This window comes from Anopheles moucheti, chromosome 3, assembly GCF_943734755.1.
Source record: "Anopheles moucheti chromosome 3, idAnoMoucSN_F20_07, whole genome shotgun sequence".
Taxonomy (NCBI): domain Eukaryota; kingdom Metazoa; phylum Arthropoda; class Insecta; order Diptera; family Culicidae; genus Anopheles; species Anopheles moucheti.
Window position 1 is genome coordinate 49,543,306 of NC_069141.1, and position 23,564 is coordinate 49,566,869.

General features: G+C 43.6%; 2 protein-coding genes across 6 annotated transcripts in view; one reads left to right on the forward strand and one right to left on the reverse strand.

Moving 5' to 3' along the window:
- LOC128303314 (putative ferric-chelate reductase 1 homolog) overlaps positions 1–15,757 on the forward strand; it is a 43,446-nt gene extending 27,689 nt beyond the window's left edge. For 4 of the 5 annotated variants that reach the window (XM_053040233.1, XM_053040231.1, XM_053040230.1 and 1 more), the window contains 7 exons: positions 12,540–13,309; positions 13,380–13,528; positions 13,603–13,759; positions 13,828–14,054; positions 14,134–14,490; positions 14,792–14,926; positions 15,003–15,757. In XM_053040233.1, coding sequence (XP_052896193.1) covers positions 12,559–13,309; positions 13,380–13,528; positions 13,603–13,759; positions 13,828–14,054; positions 14,134–14,490; positions 14,792–14,926; positions 15,003–15,140 — 1,914 coding nt within the window. In that variant the 5' untranslated portion in view covers positions 12,540–12,558 and the 3' untranslated portion in view covers positions 15,141–15,757. The remainder of the gene's footprint in view (positions 1–12,539; positions 13,310–13,379; positions 13,529–13,602; positions 13,760–13,827; positions 14,055–14,133; positions 14,491–14,791; positions 14,927–15,002) is intronic. The other variant, XM_053040235.1, reaches the window with a different exon arrangement.
- Positions 15,758–21,273: 5,516 nt separating this feature from the next.
- Positions 21,274–22,966, reverse strand: LOC128304492 (putative ferric-chelate reductase 1 homolog). Its single transcript, XM_053041686.1, has 7 exons — positions 22,903–22,966; positions 22,659–22,764; positions 22,511–22,568; positions 22,201–22,435; positions 22,010–22,122; positions 21,815–21,874; positions 21,274–21,723 (listed from the first exon to the last, which is right to left on the reverse strand). The coding sequence occupies exons 1-7, from the start codon at positions 22,910–22,912 to the stop codon at positions 21,631–21,633; spliced, it is 675 nt and encodes a 224-aa protein (XP_052897646.1). The 5' UTR covers positions 22,913–22,966; the 3' UTR covers positions 21,274–21,630.
- Between the last annotated feature and the right edge of the window lie 598 nt (positions 22,967–23,564).

Consider the following 23,564-nt stretch of genomic DNA (forward strand, 5'->3'; position numbering starts at 1 on the left):
ACAGGTTTCGCATCCCATGATTGCACCGTAACGGAAAGGATTTAGCTTACCCGACCCTTCATCAACCGTCGCCTTTTGACATTGGTTCTTGGCGGTGTTGGTGGTGGTGGTCTGCGTCTGTGGAAATATGTAAAGTTTGTCTTGAGTGCGAGAGCACGAACAAGGCTCGAGTCATTTCCATTGTCCGGTCACTAACCCGGGCACTAGAAACTTTCCCGGCGGTTAACCACCCACTGTCGCAAAGTTTGTACCACAATGTACACCCCAGAGCAGTAATATCAGTTTGAACGTACCCAAAACAGGATAGCGGGATGGTGGACATAGATACAGACAGCGGTGCGCAGCGTGGGCAACGCAAAGCTTGCCAAAATTTAAACCACACTGCAAACTGTAGCTCTGTCCCGTGACTAAGCGGCTGTGTGGTAGCGGCAGGGAACACACAGAAAAAAAATTGCAACCAGCATAAAAAATAGTTCCGCCCGCAAAATGAATGATATTGTCATAGCTCTTGTAAGCGCGTAAGACGAGTATTCTTCACACCAACACCCCCCGCTCGGGGCAGCACAGTGGAACCAAACCACCACCGAGGAAGCCGGCAGTTAGTCCGAGTAATGTGCTGTTAAATTTCGTTTTATGCTAGATTAATTGCATTAATAATGAAAATGTTCATCAATCATTCACGGCTTAACGGGCGGGTTATGGTTTTCCGTTATTATATCAGGTCCTAGGTTTTGTTTTTTTGTCCGCTGTTTCCGATGTTATTCTTTACGCACTCGCTTTGTTTTCGATTCACGGGATCATGGTGATGATGATGATGATGATGATGATGGGATTGTGGTAAACTTCATCCGTTGTCACATTCCCGCGAGCATATCGCAAATGGATGCTGCTGGGTGTTCGCAGGACACATCCATACTAGTCCGGGGTTTTCCGGACGGCGAGTTGGCGCGTTCTGTGTCTATGGTTCACCGCGCGGTTGCTTCATTACGATAAATGGTTTTAAACGACGGTGAGAATGTGCGAAAATCGATAAAATGCACCGGCGGCGATTGTACCACAGATTGAATTTTAAACAGCCACGTTTAGAGAAGCTTCTCTAGCGGGGGGTTTTTTTTTAATGAGGCATAACGTGTGAAACTAATGTGATCGAATGGCAAATTTGTTATTCGCTTGTTTAGGTTGTGTACCGCATGATGGACGCCTGTATTGAGGTGTAAAGCATACCTCACTTGTTTTCACATTTTTTAATTAAATTTTAAACTTACAAAAAAAATCGCAATAATACTGGCTCATGTTCTGGTAGTTTACTAATTACTTACCTATTATCAGGCGTTACAACCGCTTCGCGGGCTTGACCTGATACAAGAATGCTATAAATCACTCACGATCACTCTGGTTCGTGTAATTTAATATCAAGTTTAATCGATATTTTGTTGCATGTTTCGTTCAGAGTAAGATTTTTTAGAAGTTACCATGAAATGCAGAAAATCACTAGTACGTTAGAATAAATTTCGTAAGTTTTACCCTAGATTCATACGTAAACTGCAGTAAGATTAAAAATTGAACAGAATTTTATATTAAAAAAGTACAATAAGATTGAATTAAACCCGAAACGAAAAGAATTTAGTCTTTTGAGGGATCTGAATCTTCATGAATAACTTCATTGTTGCTCTACTGATCAAATTATACTATTTTAACACATAAAGGTTTACTATCTATTTGTCATCACTCAAACTCTACCTCTCCTTCCTGACGTGATGCTTTACTGAGTCACAGTGGAAGGCCTGTCACGTAAGGGCATGCTGTATGTATTTTACGGTGTTGCTGCGGTGAGTGATGCTGTGCTGAGCAGAACTATTTCAGATAACATCCAATCTGCTTTGGTGTATTAAACTGAGCTTTAGCGCACGAGATTTTGGGACCGCAACAGATCATTCGAATAATCTACAATAAATAGGATGGAAGAGAAATAAACTTTTTTCTTTTCCTCTTTTTTTGAAAATTACAATAAAACACAGTTAATTCCAAAGCAAAGCAAAGGAATCTAGAAGATTGAACATGGAATGCCTTTATCGCTTTCAAAACATTAATAAAGAAGTAAATTACCATTTGCAGCAAGGCTTAATCTACCATGAAAAACACACAATATCCGTCCATTTGAACAAAGAAGATAATTTTAAATATAATAAAGTGTGATTTTGTGATTTTAAAATATACAGTTATGACCAGATGGGATCACGCAGTGCGATCTTGCATTACGCCTGTGTATGTAACTATATAACATGATTATATATGTAATATTTGATTTGTATTATTGAATAAAATAGAAAATTATTTGTTTTATTCTTTTCTGTGGTGAGCTAACTATTATCTGTGACCTTAAATAAAAATTAAATCAAGAAATTTAAGATAGTAATCAATATCTTATTTATATTTCAAAAAATCTGTGATAATGCACTGTTAGTTTTGTCCGTAGCAAAGTATTTGAAATTGATTTTATTCATACACCTGTCGTAAAACAGAAACAACAGTTGTAACAAGTTGGCGGAACCCGAACCCGAACACCGTTTGCTGGTAGAAACACATTTGTGCAGCTAAACACCCGTTTGGAAGGAAGTTGTAGAGCACTTGTTGCGGCCGGTGCTATTAATTTCGCTTTCAGCTAACAGACTAATTAACTTCACGGTGACCGTATTTAGCGATCGTGTACGACGCGACAGCATTGGTACGCCTAGACGGATGCGGCCAGCCAAATGCCGCTAGCCCGAAGATCGGGGTCTTTTTCCCCGGTGCGACTTGCGGTCGTGCGCGTGAGTACTATCGGCGAGGGACATCTCGTGAAGGTCCAAGACGTGCGTTGCCCGCTAGCTGTCCGCCGGCGATGGCAAGTCGTTTCAGTCGTTTGTGAGTGCCGCACGAAGCAGGTTAGTTGGTGCGATCGTTTCTCCGGGACGGGTTTTTCTGTTTGGTGTTGTATGCAGGGGGCAGAGAACGTTGTGCTAAACCTTGAGACAATGGGCAAAATGGCGGTGTGACAAACCGATACCGATCGCGATTTGAAACCGGCCCGGGGTGGGGCTCCAACAGCCAGATGGATGGATAGTGGGTGATGTGATCATTATCACCTCGGTTTCGGTGTTGACTAACGATCGCCACCTCCTCGAGAGAGTGATCCACCACTACTTCTGGATACTTCTGGAATCCCCGTTTGGTGACACATGCCGCTTGAAATGTCGGGCTCGGTTACGTTTGGTGTGGGTTGTGGGTTGTGATTAGTGTGATTTAAAGCGCTGTGTCCCTTGCTAGGTGAATATTGCGTAGGTTGTCCGTACCTTTGTGTTACGACGGTGTTCTCCTGATTTGCCGGAAAGATTCGCCCCGTTCGTTGGGCTAAAGCACCACTGCTTTAACGTTCTTAAAGTGTTTTCATTTCAAGGGTGAAATAGGAATGGTTCGTACGGAAAACCGGGTTGAATCACTCGAACGTGACTTGCAGGATACAACATTCTGAGAAAAGCTTCTAACTTTGTGCCAGATTGTATCGATACGACAGTCCACCCCGTGTGTGTGTGTGTGTAAGCTCGCGTTTGTACCGAAAATATGCCCACGGGTGTGTATGTGTGTGTGTGTACAAGTGTCCATGTGAGCTCGAAGCAGCATTCCAACGCGTGCTACACATGAAGTGAAAAAGCAATTTTCCACGATGGAAAACGAGCTGCTACGCAGCGATGATTAAGCCTTGTGCTTCAAGAATCCAGCCATGGCGAAGAGGAATTCCGTTCACTTTCGACTCCCACTCGATAATACCGTGACTGCTTATTGAATTCACGTTACCTTATGGAAGTGAATGCGGGAAGAGCAGCGTGATTCATAATGAATATTTAAGCTTCCAATTAATATTCGCACCGCGCTAGAGTAGAGCGCCTTCGCACTGAAAACACTCGAATCGATCAGGTCGACTCGAAGCGTATCGAACCGCGGAAAACAATTCCGACACAATAACATCCGAATCCGTTACTAACTGTTCTTCCGTGGGTCCTTCATATCGGTGCGAAATTGTGGTGCGTACGTTCTTAACTAACGCGTGGAATGTTTCTAAAAACGATACTTCGCACAGTTTGGGCCACTTGTACCGAACTATCGGTAATGGTGCTCCACATCGATTCGCAGACAATTTAAGGCAGATGGTTAATTCATCAACACACATGCAACTGCACATTCCACCGTTGGTTGTTTCGAACGCGCCGAACGAATATTTTCGAATCGGCTCTGTTGTGGAGGAGCGAGCCGTGATGTCTCGCATGCTGAAACAATCCGATATTGGAATTAGGTTTTGTGGTGGAGCTTTCCGTGCAAATTTGGCTCCAACTTGTGCAATTTTGTCTTAATTGCGAGAAACCGTTTTCTCGCAGCGGTAGTTAACCTCATCTGCATCACAGTGAAAGAGTGTGTATCTCACACCATGGTGGAATGATTATTTCCTTGATGAAAAGATTCATCTTGAACGTGTAGCTAATCAACTGTAAATTGAGGAAGAAATATTATTTTCACGCATACACTTTTCAATCAATTTGTGCAACATTTAGACAGAAATACATCCAGCCCGAACAGTAGAAATCTGTTTAAGCATCCATCAAAGCTTAAGCGGAAGAATGCTTCGTTAAAATGTTAACGCAGTGACACCAGTTGTAAACCTTTTCTCACGACCCCGACAGATGACGACAGGCGTTCCGGTTGGTTTTGTGCCAGTAATGGAATTAATTCCATGTCCGACCGGAAGTGCACTTCGATTACGATCACCAATCGTGTCGTTCGTGTGTCCTTCGGCAGTGATTTGTACCAGTTTGAACTTACACCCGGATGCCGGAAGATGTGGACCCAGGGTAGACAGTGTTTAATATTTGCTCTGTCCATCAATCATGCCAACAGGTGCATATGTCGGTGGTTGTGGAAATTTTACGTTCCACCATACCGTTTACATGCAGTCCATTGTCTGATGGCGTCATGCCTGGATGTCACGCACGTCATATTCCGCTGTAGTGTGCTCGTTGCACTAGGGTCGCGCACCTGCATATGGCATACGCACCTGAACCACCGGCCCTCGATCATCGGTACGGTAAATTTGGTGGTAAATTTGGCAAAGAACAAACGTTAAACCCACGTTCCGTTTTAGCGGTACACCCGGTTCCAATGAATGATTTACCCGCCGGTGAGCGTGCCGCCGGGCGCAATGAACAGAAGAATCACCGAAACAAACATAACCGTACGCAACGACATCGTACATTGTGTGGGGTTGGTGCGGTTATGTGAGGCACAGCAAAAAAACAGAAATTCAGCACCCTAAACTGTACCAACAATCAACGGTGGCACGTTTGTTTGATAATTTGTTCAACACCCTCATTAACCTTTCCGAAGGTGTTCCCGGCGTACAGCAAAGGCAGGAATCACGAGCCGATATTTGCTTTGGCTGAATTTGTGTTTGAACAGGAACAGCGGGGTACGAATAATAAAACCCGCTAGACTAGAAGCATCGTATGTAGTACAACACCCGTATGGGTATACCCGACGAGAAAAAAAATGCTTCTAGCCGGATGTTTTTTTTATTTTGTTTCATTGCTATAATCGTTTATTTGAACAATTGTCTGATTCGGTATGGTGGTTAGGTAAACGTTATTTTAGGTATGCGGTAATGGCGAAGAATGGGATAAGTTGTGAAAGACAATAGCACCCATTTTCGTGTACCTACGTCATTCAATGATTTCATGTAATTATTGCGTTGTTCCATTTTGCTTTTAGTAGTTCGTACTAGAGAATGAAGAATGTTCGACGACATAGAGCTTCTTCATCCGAGTATTGATAGATAATCAAAGTGTAAAGTAATTGATAACTTTTATAGATAAAAAAACTTAAACCTTGAAAAAATAGAAAACTAATGATTTAGTTAAAACACAGTAAGAATTTAGTAAAATGCGCGACATTTTACTGTTGCTTTGAAAGCATTATTTCGACCCTGATCCCTATGTACATCATAGTAAGCAATGAAGTGTTCCAGTGATGGTCGTACTGTCACCTATTTAGCTATTTGGCTAGAAGATATCGAAAGAACGGTGATTATTGCAAATTTTGTACACTCAGAAACGTCTTAATTTTTTTTAAAGTAACAGGAAATACCAACCTCAGAAAAAAATGTTCCAATTTTGAAGGTTGCTTTAGTTCGACGAAGCATTCCGCTGTCATAAATCGCAACAACTTGTCGCGGTTAGGAGAATGCACCGCTCAAAACCCTAAAAATTCGAGGAGGCCACTAGCGTAAAGCGTCTAATGCCATTCCCCACGGCTTTAGCTACATAGCGCAATAAATTTGAAAGGCCATCAACCATTAAAAGCTCTATCAATGTCGTAGCATCAGCGGTCGTGCAGGTAAAACAAAAAAAACATAACCATATTTGCTCGGCGTGCGACACTGTTACATCCGCGTTCCGGTTACTTGGGCACGAAGCGAGCGAATCGAAGGAAGGAAGGAAGTTTAAATAATTAGTATAAAAGCCAAATCGGAACAGCATAAACCTCCTCAAAAAGGGCCTTCAGTTAGGAACTGGCTGAAAAAAAAAACTACTTTTGCACTACTTTTTTTGGCAACGGTCATTGACATGGCGTCACGGCATCATCATGATGATATTTTCGCTCCGCCAACGGAATGTGGGATAGTAAAGGATGATAACTTAATAAGATAATATTTCTAGTAATTTAAAAAATTAAGTTTAAAAATTTTTAACAAAAACAAAATTGAATAGTTTTGTAGTTGCATTTTATAAGCTCAGTTCAATGGCGTGCCCCACTTTAGTAACTTTTGAATTTCATACACAAAGTTTCATTGCAACGGGCGAAACTCGATAACGACTTCTAGCGTCATTTTTACGAGCTAGTTTATGTTCGATGAGTCCGTGTTTGCAATGAGTCAGTGAGTTTCTCTGTGGTAAACTACATCAGGATTTGCATAGATTTACTGTTGTTTTTGTCAAACATCTAGAAATACTGCTTCACCGATTAATACGTAAGAAGTGCTGAAGACGAGAGTACATTGAGTGTTCGATATTGCAATTTTCACAAAGGATAGATGTAACCACGTCGATGGTCCAGTTGAAACTCATTTATTCCTTAATCCATGTACAGTTCATTTCTAGTTCATTCGATAGTTCATTTGCCATGTCATTCCGATTATCCGGTTCATTTATACTTGATACTTAATTTCCTAGCTTACAATCCTAATAATTCAAACATTGAGATTGTTGGGACGTACACCGGACCCTCCCTGGCTCAAAAGCGGTACTGGCGTCGTAGCAGCAGGTATTTACAAAGAGGTCGGAAGAACCAAATGATGTTCTCATCTCCTTGATGAGCAGCATTGTCCGAGCACGGAGTAGCTTAGATGGCACGCACAAATTAATTCTGGCAAGAAGAGAATCAATGCTGTCATTTAACAGTCCAGCAATGAAACCCAATCTGAGATGAAGACACTCTGCTAATGGGGGCAGTCGCATGGACCGCTACTCCAGAAACGAAATGCAAAACGCGTGGCGCGGCGCTGAATGCATTCCAAGCGTGCAAAGGGTCGAGTTGCGGTGGGTCACCACACAATATTCGCGTACTCAATCAGAGAATGGACGAGTGAGCGGTACAGTGTACTGATGCAAGTAGGGTCGCGTAGTTCACGGGTCATGCTGATAATCAATCCAAGCATCCTACTCCCCTACTACTGCTATACGGCCGTTAACTATGGCTGATGCAAAGTAGAACATGGCAATATGCCACCTTCCAACAAAGAGCCCATCACCATCGAGAATGCTGATTGTGCCGAGTTGAATGCGTAGAACCGTCCGGTTGATGTGAACTTTTCTCGCTATGATTCAAGTATCAAAAAGAATACGACTTTTGTGGGGCGGCTGAAACAATTGACAGTACATTTCGAAGGTGAGCGCGACATTTGTCGGGGTAAAGTTGAAGATGGGCGAAATCGAAGTAGTGTTGACACTGTGCACTCATCTACACAGGAACTACGTCAATTTTTCGTTTTTTCGCTGAACTGATTAGTGTGGGCAAGACTGGAATGCCGCTACTCCATGGTTGTCTGAACCGACTAAACATAGGGAACAGGCAGAAGCATTTGAACTTGTCAATTGTACCGTCGTTCTGTACGCGCTGTGGAAACGAGTTCACCGATTTAGCGCAGCATGAACGAGCTGGCAAAGCAGTATGGTGATGCCTCTGTTACCATTGCTTGCAACGACTCGTCAGTGTAATATGCGTAATTTACTACACAATTACTTTGAAACGTTGCAATCGGAACACATAGAATTGAAACTGATGTTGAATTCGTTGCGTTGGACATTGCCTGGAGGAACTCCAAGAACTTGACGCAACGGATGAACAAACCGACAGGATGTTGCAGAATGAGACTCTTGACCTATGGTGAGACAGAGAAATGAAATCGTCGTAGGTTGGTTTGCCTCACTTGAGCCACTTCTTACGCATCCATTGCAAAATAAAGCAGGACGCAAATACAATGAATGGTTCGACCCTCTCGAAAGAATTATAGAAAAAGGATTTGCCTGTCTTGGATGAGCAAAGCGAAGTTTGGCAGTCAGGTGATGAAATTGACAACGAATGCATTGATCATGAACGCGATACTTTCTTGTGCTCTTTCAGCAGTATTACAGGCACAAGAAATCACACCCGACCTTTATGGTTCAGCGTTGTGTCAGCATGGATGAACAATTGAATATGAATCATGTTCTAATGAATCAAATGTATCACGAGTGTTTGTCGAACTTGCGGCATAATCTGAAGCTGTATATGAGTTATGAAGAAACGAGTGATGAAGTCGAAAATTTATGTCCGAAGTTCTTCAAAGTTAGGAAGTTCCAAGGAGTGGATCATGAAGATACGATTCAATTGAATGTTGGTTCATCGAATGTGTTTTGAACGACGAGGATAGGGATGTATTACCGTTGACTTCTGTCATATCTAATTATGATACGGATAACGATCTGGAGGATTCAGAGTTCAAGGATACAGAGCAATTAAATTCGTGAAAATAGTGTCTCAATCGACTACATAAAAGCGTCGAGAGAATCTTGAATTGAGTAAGAATTTGAACAAATGTTGCCAGAAGCAGTGTACAGCAAATATCAAACATATTCCACCGCCTCCCTTGTGTCGCAACACAAAGAAGAATGAAAATATGACCATTTCATCCGATTTCGTAGCATTTACAGTCATAATGTTGACGACAACAGTTGAACAAAATGTTAGAAGTACCACAGCCTAATCCACTGGTGCAGTACGTCCAGGAGCAAGAAAAAAAGTTAAGGAAAGGGAAGTTTAAAACAAATAACTTTGAGCATATTCGACAGATTAGGCTACTAGATTGATTAAACAAAAATGCAAATATTTGAACTAAAGAAGCGAATCATGCACTACGAGATGGGGTTCGAAGCAAAACATTTAGCTCACATATTAATTAAATGCATGATCGGCAAATATTCGGAGTGTGTATTTCTTAAATTATTTATTTAAAATGCATTATATATCGCAAAATATCCTTGTGTAGTACACACAACAAACACTAGAAATACCCAATAGTGGTAGAAATCAACTTCATACACGAGATGACATCGTTTTTGCGTGTGCTTCGGAATGCCTTCTTCCGCACTAGTTTGATATCGAGTAGGCACCGGTCACGAACGAGGCGAACGAGGCACGTGTTTCGTACGGAATTATATGGTCGAGACGAGACGGTGAAACCACATCGAAATATAATGTTTTAGCGCGATTTGTCAGCAGCAGATTGGCGAGGTCACAGATGCGTGGAATGCGTTTAAGTGGAATGATTGGAATCAGTGTTGTATACGTGAGCAAATTTTAGCCACTTACTTGATGCGTTGATGTCGTGTCGGGTTTCCGCATGGAGAGCAAGGCGAATCGGGACCGTGGCAGCTACCAGAGCTTAACCCGGTTTGCCTTCGGTTGTAAACGTACGCTTGACATAGTTTAATGAGTGGTTCTCTTCTAATGTTTGCGATAAATTATGCCATGCACATTTAGACAGAGTTATGTTGAGTGTATTAAAATTGTGAAATAGGTCGTAAGATAATAAAAGTTTTCTAATTATGATGACGCATAATTGTTGCATAATTCCTTACCGTAAAAAAATGCAGAAGACATTAGGTTAAACCACAAAATCACATCACAATGATAGCAATGTAACAATCGAGTCGTGGAAATATTGCAGATCAGCGTATTATTAAAAGAAAGTGCACTGGCACACCGGTGTACAAAGTAAACCAAACCACCATTTGTCAATAAATAATCAAACCGCCGGTGTCGTTCACAGAATGAAGCAAAAAACGGAAAAGGTTAACGACCGATGCTCGGACAAGACATGAGATTGGAATAGACAACATGCGAAAGATGCACACGCCACGTTGCATGTATGGCCGAGAGCGAAACCTAGCCCGCAACCCGGTAATTGCATGGCCCGAGTGAATTTCTGAAGAAAATAGACCTCTACACCGGCCCGTCCATAATTCTCTTCTGCACTGCACCGCTGTAATGCACTACACCCGGGTCAGCGTTACGTTGTACGAAAGAGTGCGGCGAACGTATACGTGAACAGCCCCCCGGAGGGAGGTCAGTCTGTGTTGCATGTGTGCAGCAGCTGGTCGGTTCAGTCAGTGGACAGCGTTTCAATGCTTGATGGGGGTTTTATTTATTCCAACGTTCTCCCTGTCCGAAAGGGGAATCCCCGAGCGCACTCTTAACTGGGAATTTCCAGTACGGGCACTAGCCACTTTTGCTTCACATTGTCCAGGGTCCGTCAATGAACTCGGTGGATGTTTTTCCACCCTCAAATAACTCCCTTGATAGGCGCACTGTAACGCAAGCGAGATAGTTATACGAAGCAACAATATTCGTCCTAAGCATCGATTAATTTTAATGGGGGGTTCTCATTTCTCCACCATATCGTTGTGCCGTATCGATCGTCCAGGTGGGCTCGAAGGTGTGGAAAATTCTGAACGATGGAGGCAAAAGAAAAATGTGTCGAGGAGAGAACCAAACAAAACAAAACAAAAAAATAGTAAGCAAACTGACCCCCCCGAATGGGATATTTATTCCGAAATCCTTGCCCTCAATTACCACTTCCGGTCAAGCGTACCAGGGGTTGAGTGGGGGGTGGCGTTTTTTTTGTTTTCTTTTCTATCCCCTTCTTCAACATTCCATTTAACAGGTGCAATGAAAGGGGAGGTGTTTTGATCATTTTCATTCTACGCCTCGCCACTGCGTGTTCCGAGCGGGAAAGAAACCTTTCGGATCGGGCCCGTACCGCAACCACTCACAGCACGGGTGGAAAATTCATTGTTGGTTGTGTTGAGTAGGAGCACAAGAAGATGTAGTACTGAAGGGAAAAGCTTTTGCCGTCCGGTCCCGGGCGGCAGTTTTGGACCTGCGCGACGTTTTGAGGGTTGCTTTGTTATGCTTTACTGTAATGGCGTTTGAAGATGGTGGCGGTGGGTGGAAAAAAGCTCGTTGGAAGGAAGGATGGGCTGAGAATAAGCGTACCTCTAGCGGGTGCACCTTCGCCATTAAATTATGCTCTCAAGCAGGCCATGATGTAGTGCTTTCGATATCATGAGCTGAACCCCGGGTACACTGCTATTGAGATGTTATGCCAAAGAAGGAAGAAGCATGATTCAAATAAAGTTCTGATTTTTTTTGTCGAATGGCTAAACAAATGAATAAAAAAGAGCGAGGAAAATAATATAAAAAAATAGAAACACCGAAAATTGGGCAAATAACGCAACAAAAAATCAAAAATCCTCACTTGAGCGAGGAAAAAGGACAGTAGAAAACAACATCCAGGCAAACATAGTCGAAATGTTGCCTTTAACACTGAATCGAACGCCAAACTTTAACCGAAAAAAAAGCTCAATCCCCGTGAGTGTTGATTGTTTTGTTCTCACACTTTTCTTCATGCGGCGCTCAGAGCTGTGCCTTCAGTGTGTGTTTTGTTTGTTCCACCGGTTGGCTTTGATTTATGGGATCAATTTGATGGGTCTGGGAAGATACGGTTGGTGTTCTCTTTTTTTTTTTTGTTGGTACATAAACCATGAAGTTTGTTGGTGTTTTGTTTTGCGCCCTTCGGCACACTAATATGCTAGCCGGAGGCAAAGCGTCTGCGGCAACTGGGGACAGCGGCTACAGAAGTCGTTAAAGAATTGAGAGGTTCCGAGAGCTTTTTTGGGGCACGTTGCTGAGGCTGTACGGTCGGTATTGGAATCACTTACGAATTAAGGCATGATAAATGTGTCAATAATGATTAGATTTATTGGGTTCCGCTTTTTATCCGAAGTGTGCGAGCGTCGGTGTGACGCGTTAGGGTGGGTGCGAACACTTGAACCGCGAAGAAATTGTTTAATATTTTCTGAATAAATTCAAATTATGAAGATTCTAATATAATTTCTTTATTCTATTGAACACAGGAAAAGATTTCCCGTCGCCATGTTACCTCTACTATGCTTGGCCCTGGTGCTAAGCACGCTGGTTCCCTCGTATGGGTTGCCAAACGGTGCGCCAACGTCGGTTTGTGACAATATGCTACCGTTCCACGGGGGAGGCATTCCACCACTTACCACCAAGACACCGTTTCTGATCACCCCCCAATCGTCGGTGATCGGGAGCGGGCAGACGCTCAAGATCGACATCGAATCGTTCCCGGCCAATATAGTGTTCAAGGGCTACATGATCCAGGCCCGTGCAGCGAACCCCCCGAACAACATAGTCGGCCACTTCGTGAGCACCGATACTGCCGCGATCAAGCTGATCGACTGCCAGGCTGAAGGAGATACGGCAACACATACCTCTACCAGCCCGAAACAGGAGCTGACGCTCGAGTGGATCGCTCCGGACAATTTCGTCGGTGATGTGGTTTTCAACGCGACGATCGCACAGGATTACGACAAGTTCTGGGTTGGCATTCCCTCGGAGCGGGTGCGTGTGGTGGCTAGCTCAACGACGGTAGCGCCTGGAACGGCGTCAACCAAGCGTATGACGACGACCACAACCGTACCACCGTATCGGCCAGCACAAACCGCAGCACCAGTGGCAGCGGACCCGATCTACGATGCGTGCGGACAGAGCAAGGGTTGCTTCGGATTCCCCGAGGGTTGCGTCGATACCAAGAACTGCCGAGCGGTGGCTACGATCGCGGTACTGGGAGCGCGTTACGTTTTCGAAATGAAAGCAGGATACAGTGAGTATAGCAAAAAACAAAACACAGCATCATGCCTTAGGATAATTCGACTTTGTTTACAAACATCCAGATAGCCCAGCCTACGTTGCACTTGGACTGTCCGATGACGCCAAGATGGGTGAGGATTCCGTGATTGAGTGCGTACCTGAACAGGGTACGGTTAATGCTTACGCCTCGTGGACTACAGTCGGACCATACGGATCAACGCGTTTGGGTGTTGTAAGTATTCGGTTCATCTTGATCGTTCGACGAAATTCCTACAAGTAACAATGATTTCTTATCCATCCCACTAGCCACAAAACATCTTCCAAGTATTGGAAAAGTCTTACAATGATGGTGTGATTTACTGCAAGGTGGAACGCGATGCCGTCAGCATGGTTAAGGGCAAGAAGTTCGATCTTGTGAATGATAAGTTCCATCTGCTCATAGCGGCCGGATCATCGGTGGAATGTAAATATGACGCAACGTGGTAATCCAATCGGTTCCCAATGCTAAACCATGCTTCCTTTCTATTGCAGCAACGAATCTTAACTATCACGACATCGGCCGTCACGTGTCCGGCAGTCCACAATCGCTGGCCGAAGTTGGACCGGTTCAGGGATCTTCAAAGTTGCTGCTACGTCTCCATGGTGCCTTCATGATCACAGCGTGGATCGGTACGGCTTCGCTCGGCATTCTCATCGCTCGCTACTTCCGCCAGACGTGGGTTGGCAGTCAGATGTGTGGCAAAGATCAGTGGTTTGCAGTAAGTGGACGCAATAGCGTGTGTACAGATGAACGATCGTAACTCGTTTTACTCTTCCCGTTCCAATGCGTTCCAACAGTGGCATCGTTTCCTGATGGTCGTGACGTGGGCACTCACAGTCGCCGGTATTGTGGTAATCTTTGTTGAGATCGGTGGCTGGTCGCAGGTGCGTAACCCGCACGCCATTCTCGGCATAGTGACGACGGTCCTTTGCTTCCTGCAACCCATCGGTGCATTCTTCCGGCCACATCCTGGCTCGAGCAAGCGGCCCATCTTCAACTGGCTTCACTGGCTCGGCGGTAATTTGGCGCACGTGATCGCGATCGTTGCCATCTTCTTCGCTGTCCAGCTGCAGAAGGCCGAACTGCCCGAATGGATGGACTTTATCCTTGTCGCGTTCGTCGCATTCCATGTGTTCATGCATCTGATCTTCTCCGTGAGTATCGTTGAGTGGGAGTAAAGAATGTTGTTTTTATCGTTGATACCAAGCTGTTAACGATCCAACCAAACTGGTTCCTACTCGGTTGATGTGTGACGGCGCACATTACGTACATCCATCTCTGGTGCTCAGACTCGTCGTGTTGTACATAAACAGCAATGAATCATTATCGTTTAGCACATAAGCTGTACATACACGTTGTTTTCTAACCGAAGGCAGGCTTTTCCTCTTCCGGTACTAACCCCGGGTTGAGTTTTGCGTCCCCCGAACGGTTCGTCTACATTGCATTAATATGTAGGTCTTCTCCTGGATACAGATCGGTGGCTGCGTAAGCGAGCGAAGAAGTGGCCAGCGTGTGACGTCCTTCCCAATGGCCGATATGACGCCGTCGCGAAATTCCATGAGCTCCAGCGAACGAAAACAGGATGCAGCTGTATGTCCTTTTTGTGCGATGATCATTATTGGAAAATGCTTTAATTGTATTTTTTCGCAACTCTTATATTTTACAGTTCTCGGGCTTCCGTAAGTCTATGCTGTTCCTGTACATTCTGATTGTGCTCGGGCTGGTCATCGCGATGGTAGTGATAGTCGTCTTAGCGCCAATCGAAGCCGCCTACAATAGTATCAAAGAGCAGATCATGAACTAAAAGCATCAGCCATCGAAAGTGGGTAAACTAGCGCGATAAGCTGAACGGTGTGCAAGCAACTACGAGAACGAACAAACGCGTCATCTGTTAACCAACCAGCGGTTTCAAACTCTAGGCGGATTGTGTACTATTACTTTTCTAGAGAGCAAACTCTAGCGGGCCGATAGTAGAAAAGCTCACGAATTTTAACGCTCGAAGCGCAAATCACGTGAAGCAGCTGCAGTGTAACGTGAAACCAACATCGAATAGGTTAGAACGCGAAGGTTTTGCTAAGCGATATTGTAGATAACAGGCTTTCCTTTCCTTCCAATCCTACTCCCGTACGTCAACCTACTCCCGTTACCCTTTCAACCCCACATCTGTTCGTCCTTTTACGTAAACGTAAGCGATCTTTATACTGATCAGAGTTTTTTGAATGTGTATTATTTGTCGAAAAGAAGCGGAAGTGTCCAATCGATCCCACACTAGTATCCCTCCACAGAAGTATACAGAAAAAGAAAGCCGATGGGTACGGGAAACGGTGCGTTACGAAATTGCAACCATGTTTTTTTCCGTATCCCGAGATGTACAGAGTTAAGATGTGAAATATTTATAAAGAAAGCATAGCCAGCCCCAAAGGAAGAATGTGTGCGGATATGTCTTACGGGTACATGAACCGTTGTAACTGGGTGCATTTTGCAAAAGTTTGCTTCGTGTAAGATTGCTTCCGTCCTCCGGCGTCTTCCGGTGTAGCGAAACCGTTGTGTTATTGTGTTTGTGTCCCTCGCGGCTGTTCAATAATAGCTACCCAGTGCTGTAGGCTTTCGCTGGTGATTATAAAACCCAATCAAGTTTCAAAATAAACCGAAAACAACAACCAGTACTGTATTATGCAGGACGAAACGCAACACATTCGCGAAGGGCAGGCTAGCTTTGGGAGCGTATTTAAGTTGAAACATAATAAATGTTGCCATTGCTAAAACGTTAACTAAAGGGATGTGGTTTTGATGTGTTTTTTTTTGTATCTTTGTAACTACCGAAATTATTTCGAAAAATTTCTTAAGTTTCAGATTGTTTTTTTTATTAGTTGTTTATTTTATAACAAGAAAATAATAAAATATAAATAGACTAAAATATAATAAACAATAACCTCAACTTGTACTAACTTGTACTTGTTTTAATGTAGAAATAGGCTTAACTATTAATAATAACTAAATTAATTAATTACCTTAACTAAACAATAACTGACTATTGAAAATTATAATATTAATATTCATTTGTTTGATCTCGTTGAATCAGTTTAATGAACAAGAAGTGTAAGTACAATAAATGCAATTTAAACACAAAACATTAAGTAATAAAAAGTTATAAAAGCTAGTCTTTATATAAGTATAAAAGCAAACGAACGTATGCTCGAAAGACAGTAAAATTTAGTTAGTAAAAATGAAGGTATATCATCACCATAATGTCGGTTAAAGTTTAGGATAATCCAAAGCTTTAAATTTTCGTTTGAAAGCCTTGCAAATCGATCCGTTTTTGGATCATTTTATAATACAAGAGAAACAATGGAAATTATTTTGCGTGTTGAAAATATAATTGATAATTCCATCTTAGGTTGCCGGTCGTTGTGTGCCATTGACGACGACGATGATGATGGCGGTGTTGATGCAAACAGCTGTATGCATCGTTCCACAAAATCCTTCCATTCTTGTGGCTTTGCGAGACAGACATGGCAGTGGTTGCAGGCAGTGTTGCTAGCAGCAGTACTCTCAGCATCGTATCACGCCACCCGGTGAAACGCAATCGGCGCACATCGATCCACCCCATGGTAGCTACTGCAACCGGCGCGTGGATGATGGAAAATGGCGTCGGATGGTACTTATCGGTGGTGAGATAATTAACAGCGGTCGCGTTCCAATCCGTGCGAGTGCTACGGCCAGAACGAACCATACGCACTGGGACGATGCTTATAAACTGAGCCGTCACAAGCCGAACATGGCGTGGTACGTGAGGGACGCAAGATTAGTACACTCGTGTGTCGTGCCGGGATAGTGCCACTAAAATCCTTAACTGCAGACAAAGAGCTGATAATGGATGTGGGAATATGTTCGGAGCTTTTCATTTAATGAAACTGGGGCAATCGAATAGAACAGTTATGGAAAGATGACGAAAGAATAGGAACGTTTTGTGAAGTTGTTGTGAGAAATAAACTGATCCCGTGTGCATGAATTATTAATTCAATTCATTACGTTCGTAGTAGTTGCTCTTATTCTCTTACATCCAAGCAGGAAAGTGACGTGTTGCTTTCTCTTATCCACTAGAATTACGATTGCTAGTTACAGTTCTATTTTGTCCATATTTATTAATCGCTCATAGTACTTGCACCGCACGGTTTGCGATTGACAACAGCGATTGCAAGTGGATCCGAACCCCCTAAATGTATGCAACCGGTGCTGCACTGTTCGTTGTGCATCGGAAACCCCCCACCATAATCGGCAAACCGCAACGTGGAGGGTCGTGCGTGCATCAAGCCCGTTACGTACGCCTAAAACTGCCACGGCACGATACGATCGATGGCATGCATTTTCCGGCCTGCTTCGTCACACTATCCCTCCGAGCCACATTCCACATTATCCAAGTAGGAAAGTTTTTCTTTCCCCTAAAGATAAACATCGTTTGTTCGTCCGTACGTTCGCTCGCCGAGGGTTTTCTCTGCACACGTGAAAAGGATGTAGCGGTACGAGGTTGTAAACCGTTGATATGTGCTGTGTATTTTCCTTCGCACACGTATTACCATACCACCAGCCGCACGTACCAACGTAGGTAAGTTTTAAATCAGCATTATAGGCGAAATAATACCGTGTTTCGGATAAAATGGAACACTTCAGTATAGTTGCTTGCTTACAGGCGGGATGCAGCCGGCCTGTGAATATGGCTTATAATTTATTCCGAGCCAGAATTTATAGGTCTTTTCTGTCGTTGCGGCAACGGACGGCGTGGCGCGGTTTGGCGGATGTTAGACAAAGGTGGTAAACTCTTCGCCATCGCATATCTACGAGGCGTAAATCATCGTTACGCGCTCTGCTGCAATGGTGATTATGCAACAACGGGCACGTATGCTCGGCCCAGAAGCAAGAAGGTTTTGGGGGGGTTTGTAATCTTGGTCGATCATCTTGCAAGATGCACCTGCCGCTGGTGGAGTAGAACAGATTTTCAAAGCTAATGAATCATGTTGTTCTGCAAGTTTGTTCGGAAAACTGCGTCGGCGGGTGGGTGTGCATGGGGGCATCATTTTTGGAGCTTTCGGGACCACAAAACTTCATTATTTGCTGAACATGGCAGTTGTACACGTGTACAAGAATGAGATTAAATACCGTTGTGCTTAACGTCTGCTGATGTGAGAGTAACTATTACTAACAAGAAGTTTAATGTTTCTTCTTCAAACTGTCGAGATATATATTTGTATTGCAATGCTTTATTTGGTTGCGTTATAAATAGCTGCGACACAAATAACCCACAGAAGCTCGAAGTCTTGTAGAAAAATCGTACTCAGCACAGCAAAAGCGACAGAATCTCATCTTATGATTAGCAAATAAATTGGAAATGTAAATATAGTATGGGACCTTCACATGGCATCGGGTGAATTTCCTTCGCGGAAGCAAACAGCATTCGCATCTAATTATAATAATCCTTTTTAGAGAACAGGATCGCGTTCGCCTCGCCTGATGTGTGCCTGCTCATATAACACCGTTGCCCGAATGCACATGCAGCAGTCATCATTATCATCATCATCATCATCATCACGATGCTGATCCTCATCAGGCATCCGAACGTTGATGCCATGTACGCGACGTGAACTTGTGGACGGGCCGCGTATAGCTGACGAACATTAGTGTTTTTAGCGCCATGGTAGAGGGATGGCATTTTTAATGGATATTAACATGCAGATGGTATGAGCTTTTGGGTTGGGACGAGGTCAGCATGATTTGATGGTTGTGCTGTGGGAAAATGAAATTGGAACACGGCACGGATGCTGCACACCGTAGTAAGTGGCTTGGCGAACAGAAAGGTTACGAATCACGGTTTCGGATGCAGTCTGGTGTACTAGAAGCTGCACATTAAGATTTTATGGTAAGCAAAAAGGTAACTGTACGTTTGTGCGAAACAGTGTTTTCTTTTAAAACAGGATTATAATTTAATACCAACTTACCACAAAACCCTAGTTTAAATAAAAAACAAAACTGTAAATCGGTTTTATAAATCTTCAAATATGATTGTGCTTTTGAAATATTTAATATTGGATGTACTATAAACAGACTATTATTTGCTTGTTTTTTAATCATGACCGGTCTACGCCGTATGTCCAGCGTTGCTTAATTTGAGTGTAGTACAATTACCGGATTTTGAATGATATAAGAGAACAGTTCAACCGTTCGGGGGAATATTGCGATTCTTTGGGGGATATTTTCAGTCGTTGAAGATAAAATTGCAATCATAAAGGAGAAATGTGCAAACATTCAGGGTAATTTTGCTAAAACACTCTGGAGAGCAATCGGTTAATGGTCATTGTTTGTTTTTGGTTGCATTGTCTTGGAATAGGTTGAATTTTGGCAACAAAATCACAACTTGGAAGACTTTTAACAAATAGATCCTTCAACCTCCATTCAAAATAAAAAAATGGAAATTCTTTTTGGTAGTATTTTCTTTAAAGGATCATTTATTTGATTCGAAACCCGGCACTACATTAGCTTATAAACGTATATATTATTATTATTTTTTTGCTTTTAATTCTCCTTGTCAATACCTGCAGTGCATTCTTATTGCAGTGTCTTTTCTTCTGTTTCTTCTATGAAACTAGAAAATGAAATAAAACTAGAACTCTCGTTTTCACTTCGAGTCGGTGTAATTCCGCTTTCTGCTGCATAAAATAGCTTTAACTTTATAGTCTGAATTATCGATCTTCTCCTTTCGCTTCTCCAGATATTTTGACATCTACCAGGTTGTTCCTTCGATTCAGGTGGCTCTCGATTCCTTACCTTTTTCTTGTACACCATAAGTCACTGTTGATCAGCTCCATATCCGGATGATCAACGATCCTCCATCGTAGAGTACAGCATTACAGAGATTTTAAGCCAACAACGATCTAGAGATCAAGAAACATGGCAAGTACATACACTGATGTCTAACATTTGCCCGAGACCAGAAATCTTAGACAAAAAGAAAGAAAGCAAGCGCAAGTGGCTAAGCATTAGGTTAAAAAGTGCAAGACAAGTGTTAGCTGCACTCTTGAATGTAATAATCGTAAACACTGACCCGCGCAACGAACCCAAATTGTTTGGGAGGCGTTAGGTAAACCAGACTAAGTCCTCAAAAGCTCTGCTCAGTTAGGTTTCACCCAAATACGTCAAAGCCATCGCAGCCTTTGAATGGTATAAATGCAATGACTTCAGTACTTTCCTTTTGTTTCTGATCATGAATGAAGTTTCTCATATCTTCCCTTCTGTACTCATGATACAGATGATCCTCGAGAGGTATCATGAGAGGATCACCTACAGTGTGCTGAAGATATTATTTCTACCGAACTCGAGAAGAGACTGTTCATCTCCTCAATCATACCTCCGATTTTTTATATCGTTGTTATTCGGTCAGACTATTATACTTTTATGCTAATAAATGTACTAAATAATAGTACGTGTTGAAGAGATTTTTTGTAGATAGAATAATGCATAATGAATTAAAGTTAAACCAGGACTGCGAAGCTCGAGTCGGCGTAAGGACGTTTCGCTTTTGGAATTTGGAATTTGGTTAAACATTTCGGAAAGACAATTAATAACAACTAATAACAAATAAAACAGGCAGTTCTTTCTTTGTTTTAATAGGTTACGAAAGATATACAAACAAGGGCTATAAGAACGACACCGAAAGACCATAGTAATCAATAAAGAAAGCCATTAAATTTGATAACATGGTGGTTCCTATCGAATAAAACCCCCTTTTATCTTGTGCTTTATTTGTCTTACAGGAACTGTTATCATTGCCCATTAAGCTTACTTTGTTGCATATATATGTTTCGGATCTTAACATGCGACCGATAGGAAGATAATGCCACACAATTTAAGTACTAATCGTTGTTATCGAAGCCCAGCACGGAACAACTTCGACGATGAGCTAATGCATTCGTCAACCACTTGAACTGGCGCAAGACGATAAGCGATTGCCCGCGAACAATCGAATCGCTCGAAGCATAAATGTGTAGCGATAAGGAAAGCTTATCATTTATCACCGCACCGTTATCTCGCAAATCCACAACGACCTTTTTCCGCTGGTGGAGTATTTCGCTTACAAGCGAATAAGTAGGAGAGTGAACCGAATGCCGTCCGTTTGTGCAAGCGTATATTTGTAAGTGGACAAAAGCGTGTTCATCACAGTTAAGGAGGTGTGTAGTGTAGAGCGCGACCTTGATTCCTCTTTTGGGGAGCTACCGGAGCGTATCGTGTGTGTGTGTGGCTGGCTACACGCGCCACACGAATACCACATTCACGATGGCGAACGCGTACAGTGCAATCATTTGCACCATCAGGATAGTTTTCCTCCAGCGTGAAAACTGTTGCATTGGATGATACAGAGCAGAAGGCATAGTGGTGGTTAATGTAGCTGTGGAAGCCTTACTACACCTGCACTGCCAAAATACCTACCGATGCATCCTTATCCACGTCCAGTTCCGATCCCTTCTGTCTGGCAAGATATTCGAGAACCTACCCGTAGGGAAATTTTTCCGGGGAAACGAGAACGAGAGCGAGAGAAGGAGTGAGTGAAATGGACAGAATGGGTGTAAATTACCGTTAATGAATGCACTCAATTTGGGCCCGGTGTGGTTCTGGGGAACTTACGTTGAAAGCTACATGTGCCAGCACGTGAACGCCTAGCGCCCCACCGACCAGCCCATACATTACCGAGGATATGTGGGCCGATTTCAATCCAACCCCGAGGAACATGTTCGTTACTGTGGGTTCAAATAAAACACCGCACGAGGAGTAATTAGTCGCAGGCGATGGAGGAACTCAGCCTCGTGGTAATTTACCTGCCAGAATGTACGCTGCATGCCCTAGTACACGGTGCAAGATTCTAATCGCGGACTGTGCCTGCTGCTGGGGCGGTCTCATTAGGCCCAGGATGGGCTGCACGAACACTAGGACGAACGTCGTCAATCCAACAATGCTATGCGCGTGTGCCTCAAAGCCCTCCAGATCGATGAAGATGCAGATGATGGCGGCGCACGTGAGCGTCCAGCAGGCCATCATGTACACGCGGTGGTACTGCAGCGAGACGAGAAAGAACGAATCAACGAATGCTGGCGTGGAGAGGGAGTTTTCGCGTCAGTGGAGCCTTACAAAAATCCACACCGGTGTACCAAAGTACTGTTTGGTGGTCCATGTTTTTTTGAAGTACCTACAACGAAATGTGCGTGAGACGCTTTGCAACGGGAACGGGAAGCGATCGGAATCGGTGGTGTCACATTGCACCTGCCAAACAGCCTACCTTGCAACGGTGTTTCCGAGCGAGTTGAAGAACAGCCAAGCAATGACCATAAGCGTACCGTGCAGCCGCTTCAACACCGAGGGATGGTCATGGTCGTGCGTGTGCTCTGTAACGTTAGATGAAGCCGATATTGCGGACTGAGTACATACGGTGGGAACTAATGCACTGTGCGTAATGCACTACAATACAAGACTGACTGTCGGCTGTCAGTTTAGCTACCGGCGCCTGGTAGGAACACTCGCACCTTCTGCCATGCCTTTGCTGCACCGTCTCCACCCGGTCCGTGGGGTATGTGCTGGATAACCGAGACTTCCTCACACCAAACGCAAGCGGTTTCACCGGTCGTTACTGCCCACTAGACTGCGGCTCCGACCCAACAGCGGCACCCGGTTCGCGAAACGGATAGTTTCATACTGAGCCGCAAGCTAGCGGAGCTCTCGTTAGTAATAGCCGCAACGGAAACGAACGCCCTACCACGCCTCGGACAAGGCGTTATCAGCGGGGTTGGATGGGAAATCGTTATCAAAAGGTAGGCGATTCCACCTAACGGAGTCCGTTGAAGCGGGTGGCTGCTGTTGATGATGATGATGGCGCGTAATGATGTCCGCGACCACACGCTACACGGCAGACGTTATTAACGGTATCACAAATGACCAATAGAACCACAAACCATATCAATACCGCGTGTTTGATAACGGCGACAGCGTTTTAGCGCACTTGCAAGGCGAAGGGAGTACAAAATTTCAACGGAAAGTCATATACAGTGAGGCTAGCACAGTCGTTGACCGTGGAAGAAAAAAACAGAAATGCTCAAGATGGGCAAGGATTATATCTGGCAGATATAATCCTTACCCATCTAAGTAAACCTGCTGTAAGCTTTATATGTGGCAGCTGTTTCGCCAACTG

Excerpts from the sequence above, each read along its gene's own strand:
- LOC128304492 (XM_053041686.1), bottom strand. Across the intron at positions 22,569-22,658 it reads CTCGGAAACACCGTTGCAAG|GTACTTCAAAAAAACATGGA; the intron begins GTAGGCTGTTTG and ends ATTTCGTTGTAG. Across the intron at positions 22,123-22,200 it reads TGCAGCGTACATTCTGGCAG|TAACGAACATGTTCCTCGGG; the intron begins GTAAATTACCAC and ends TTGAACCCACAG.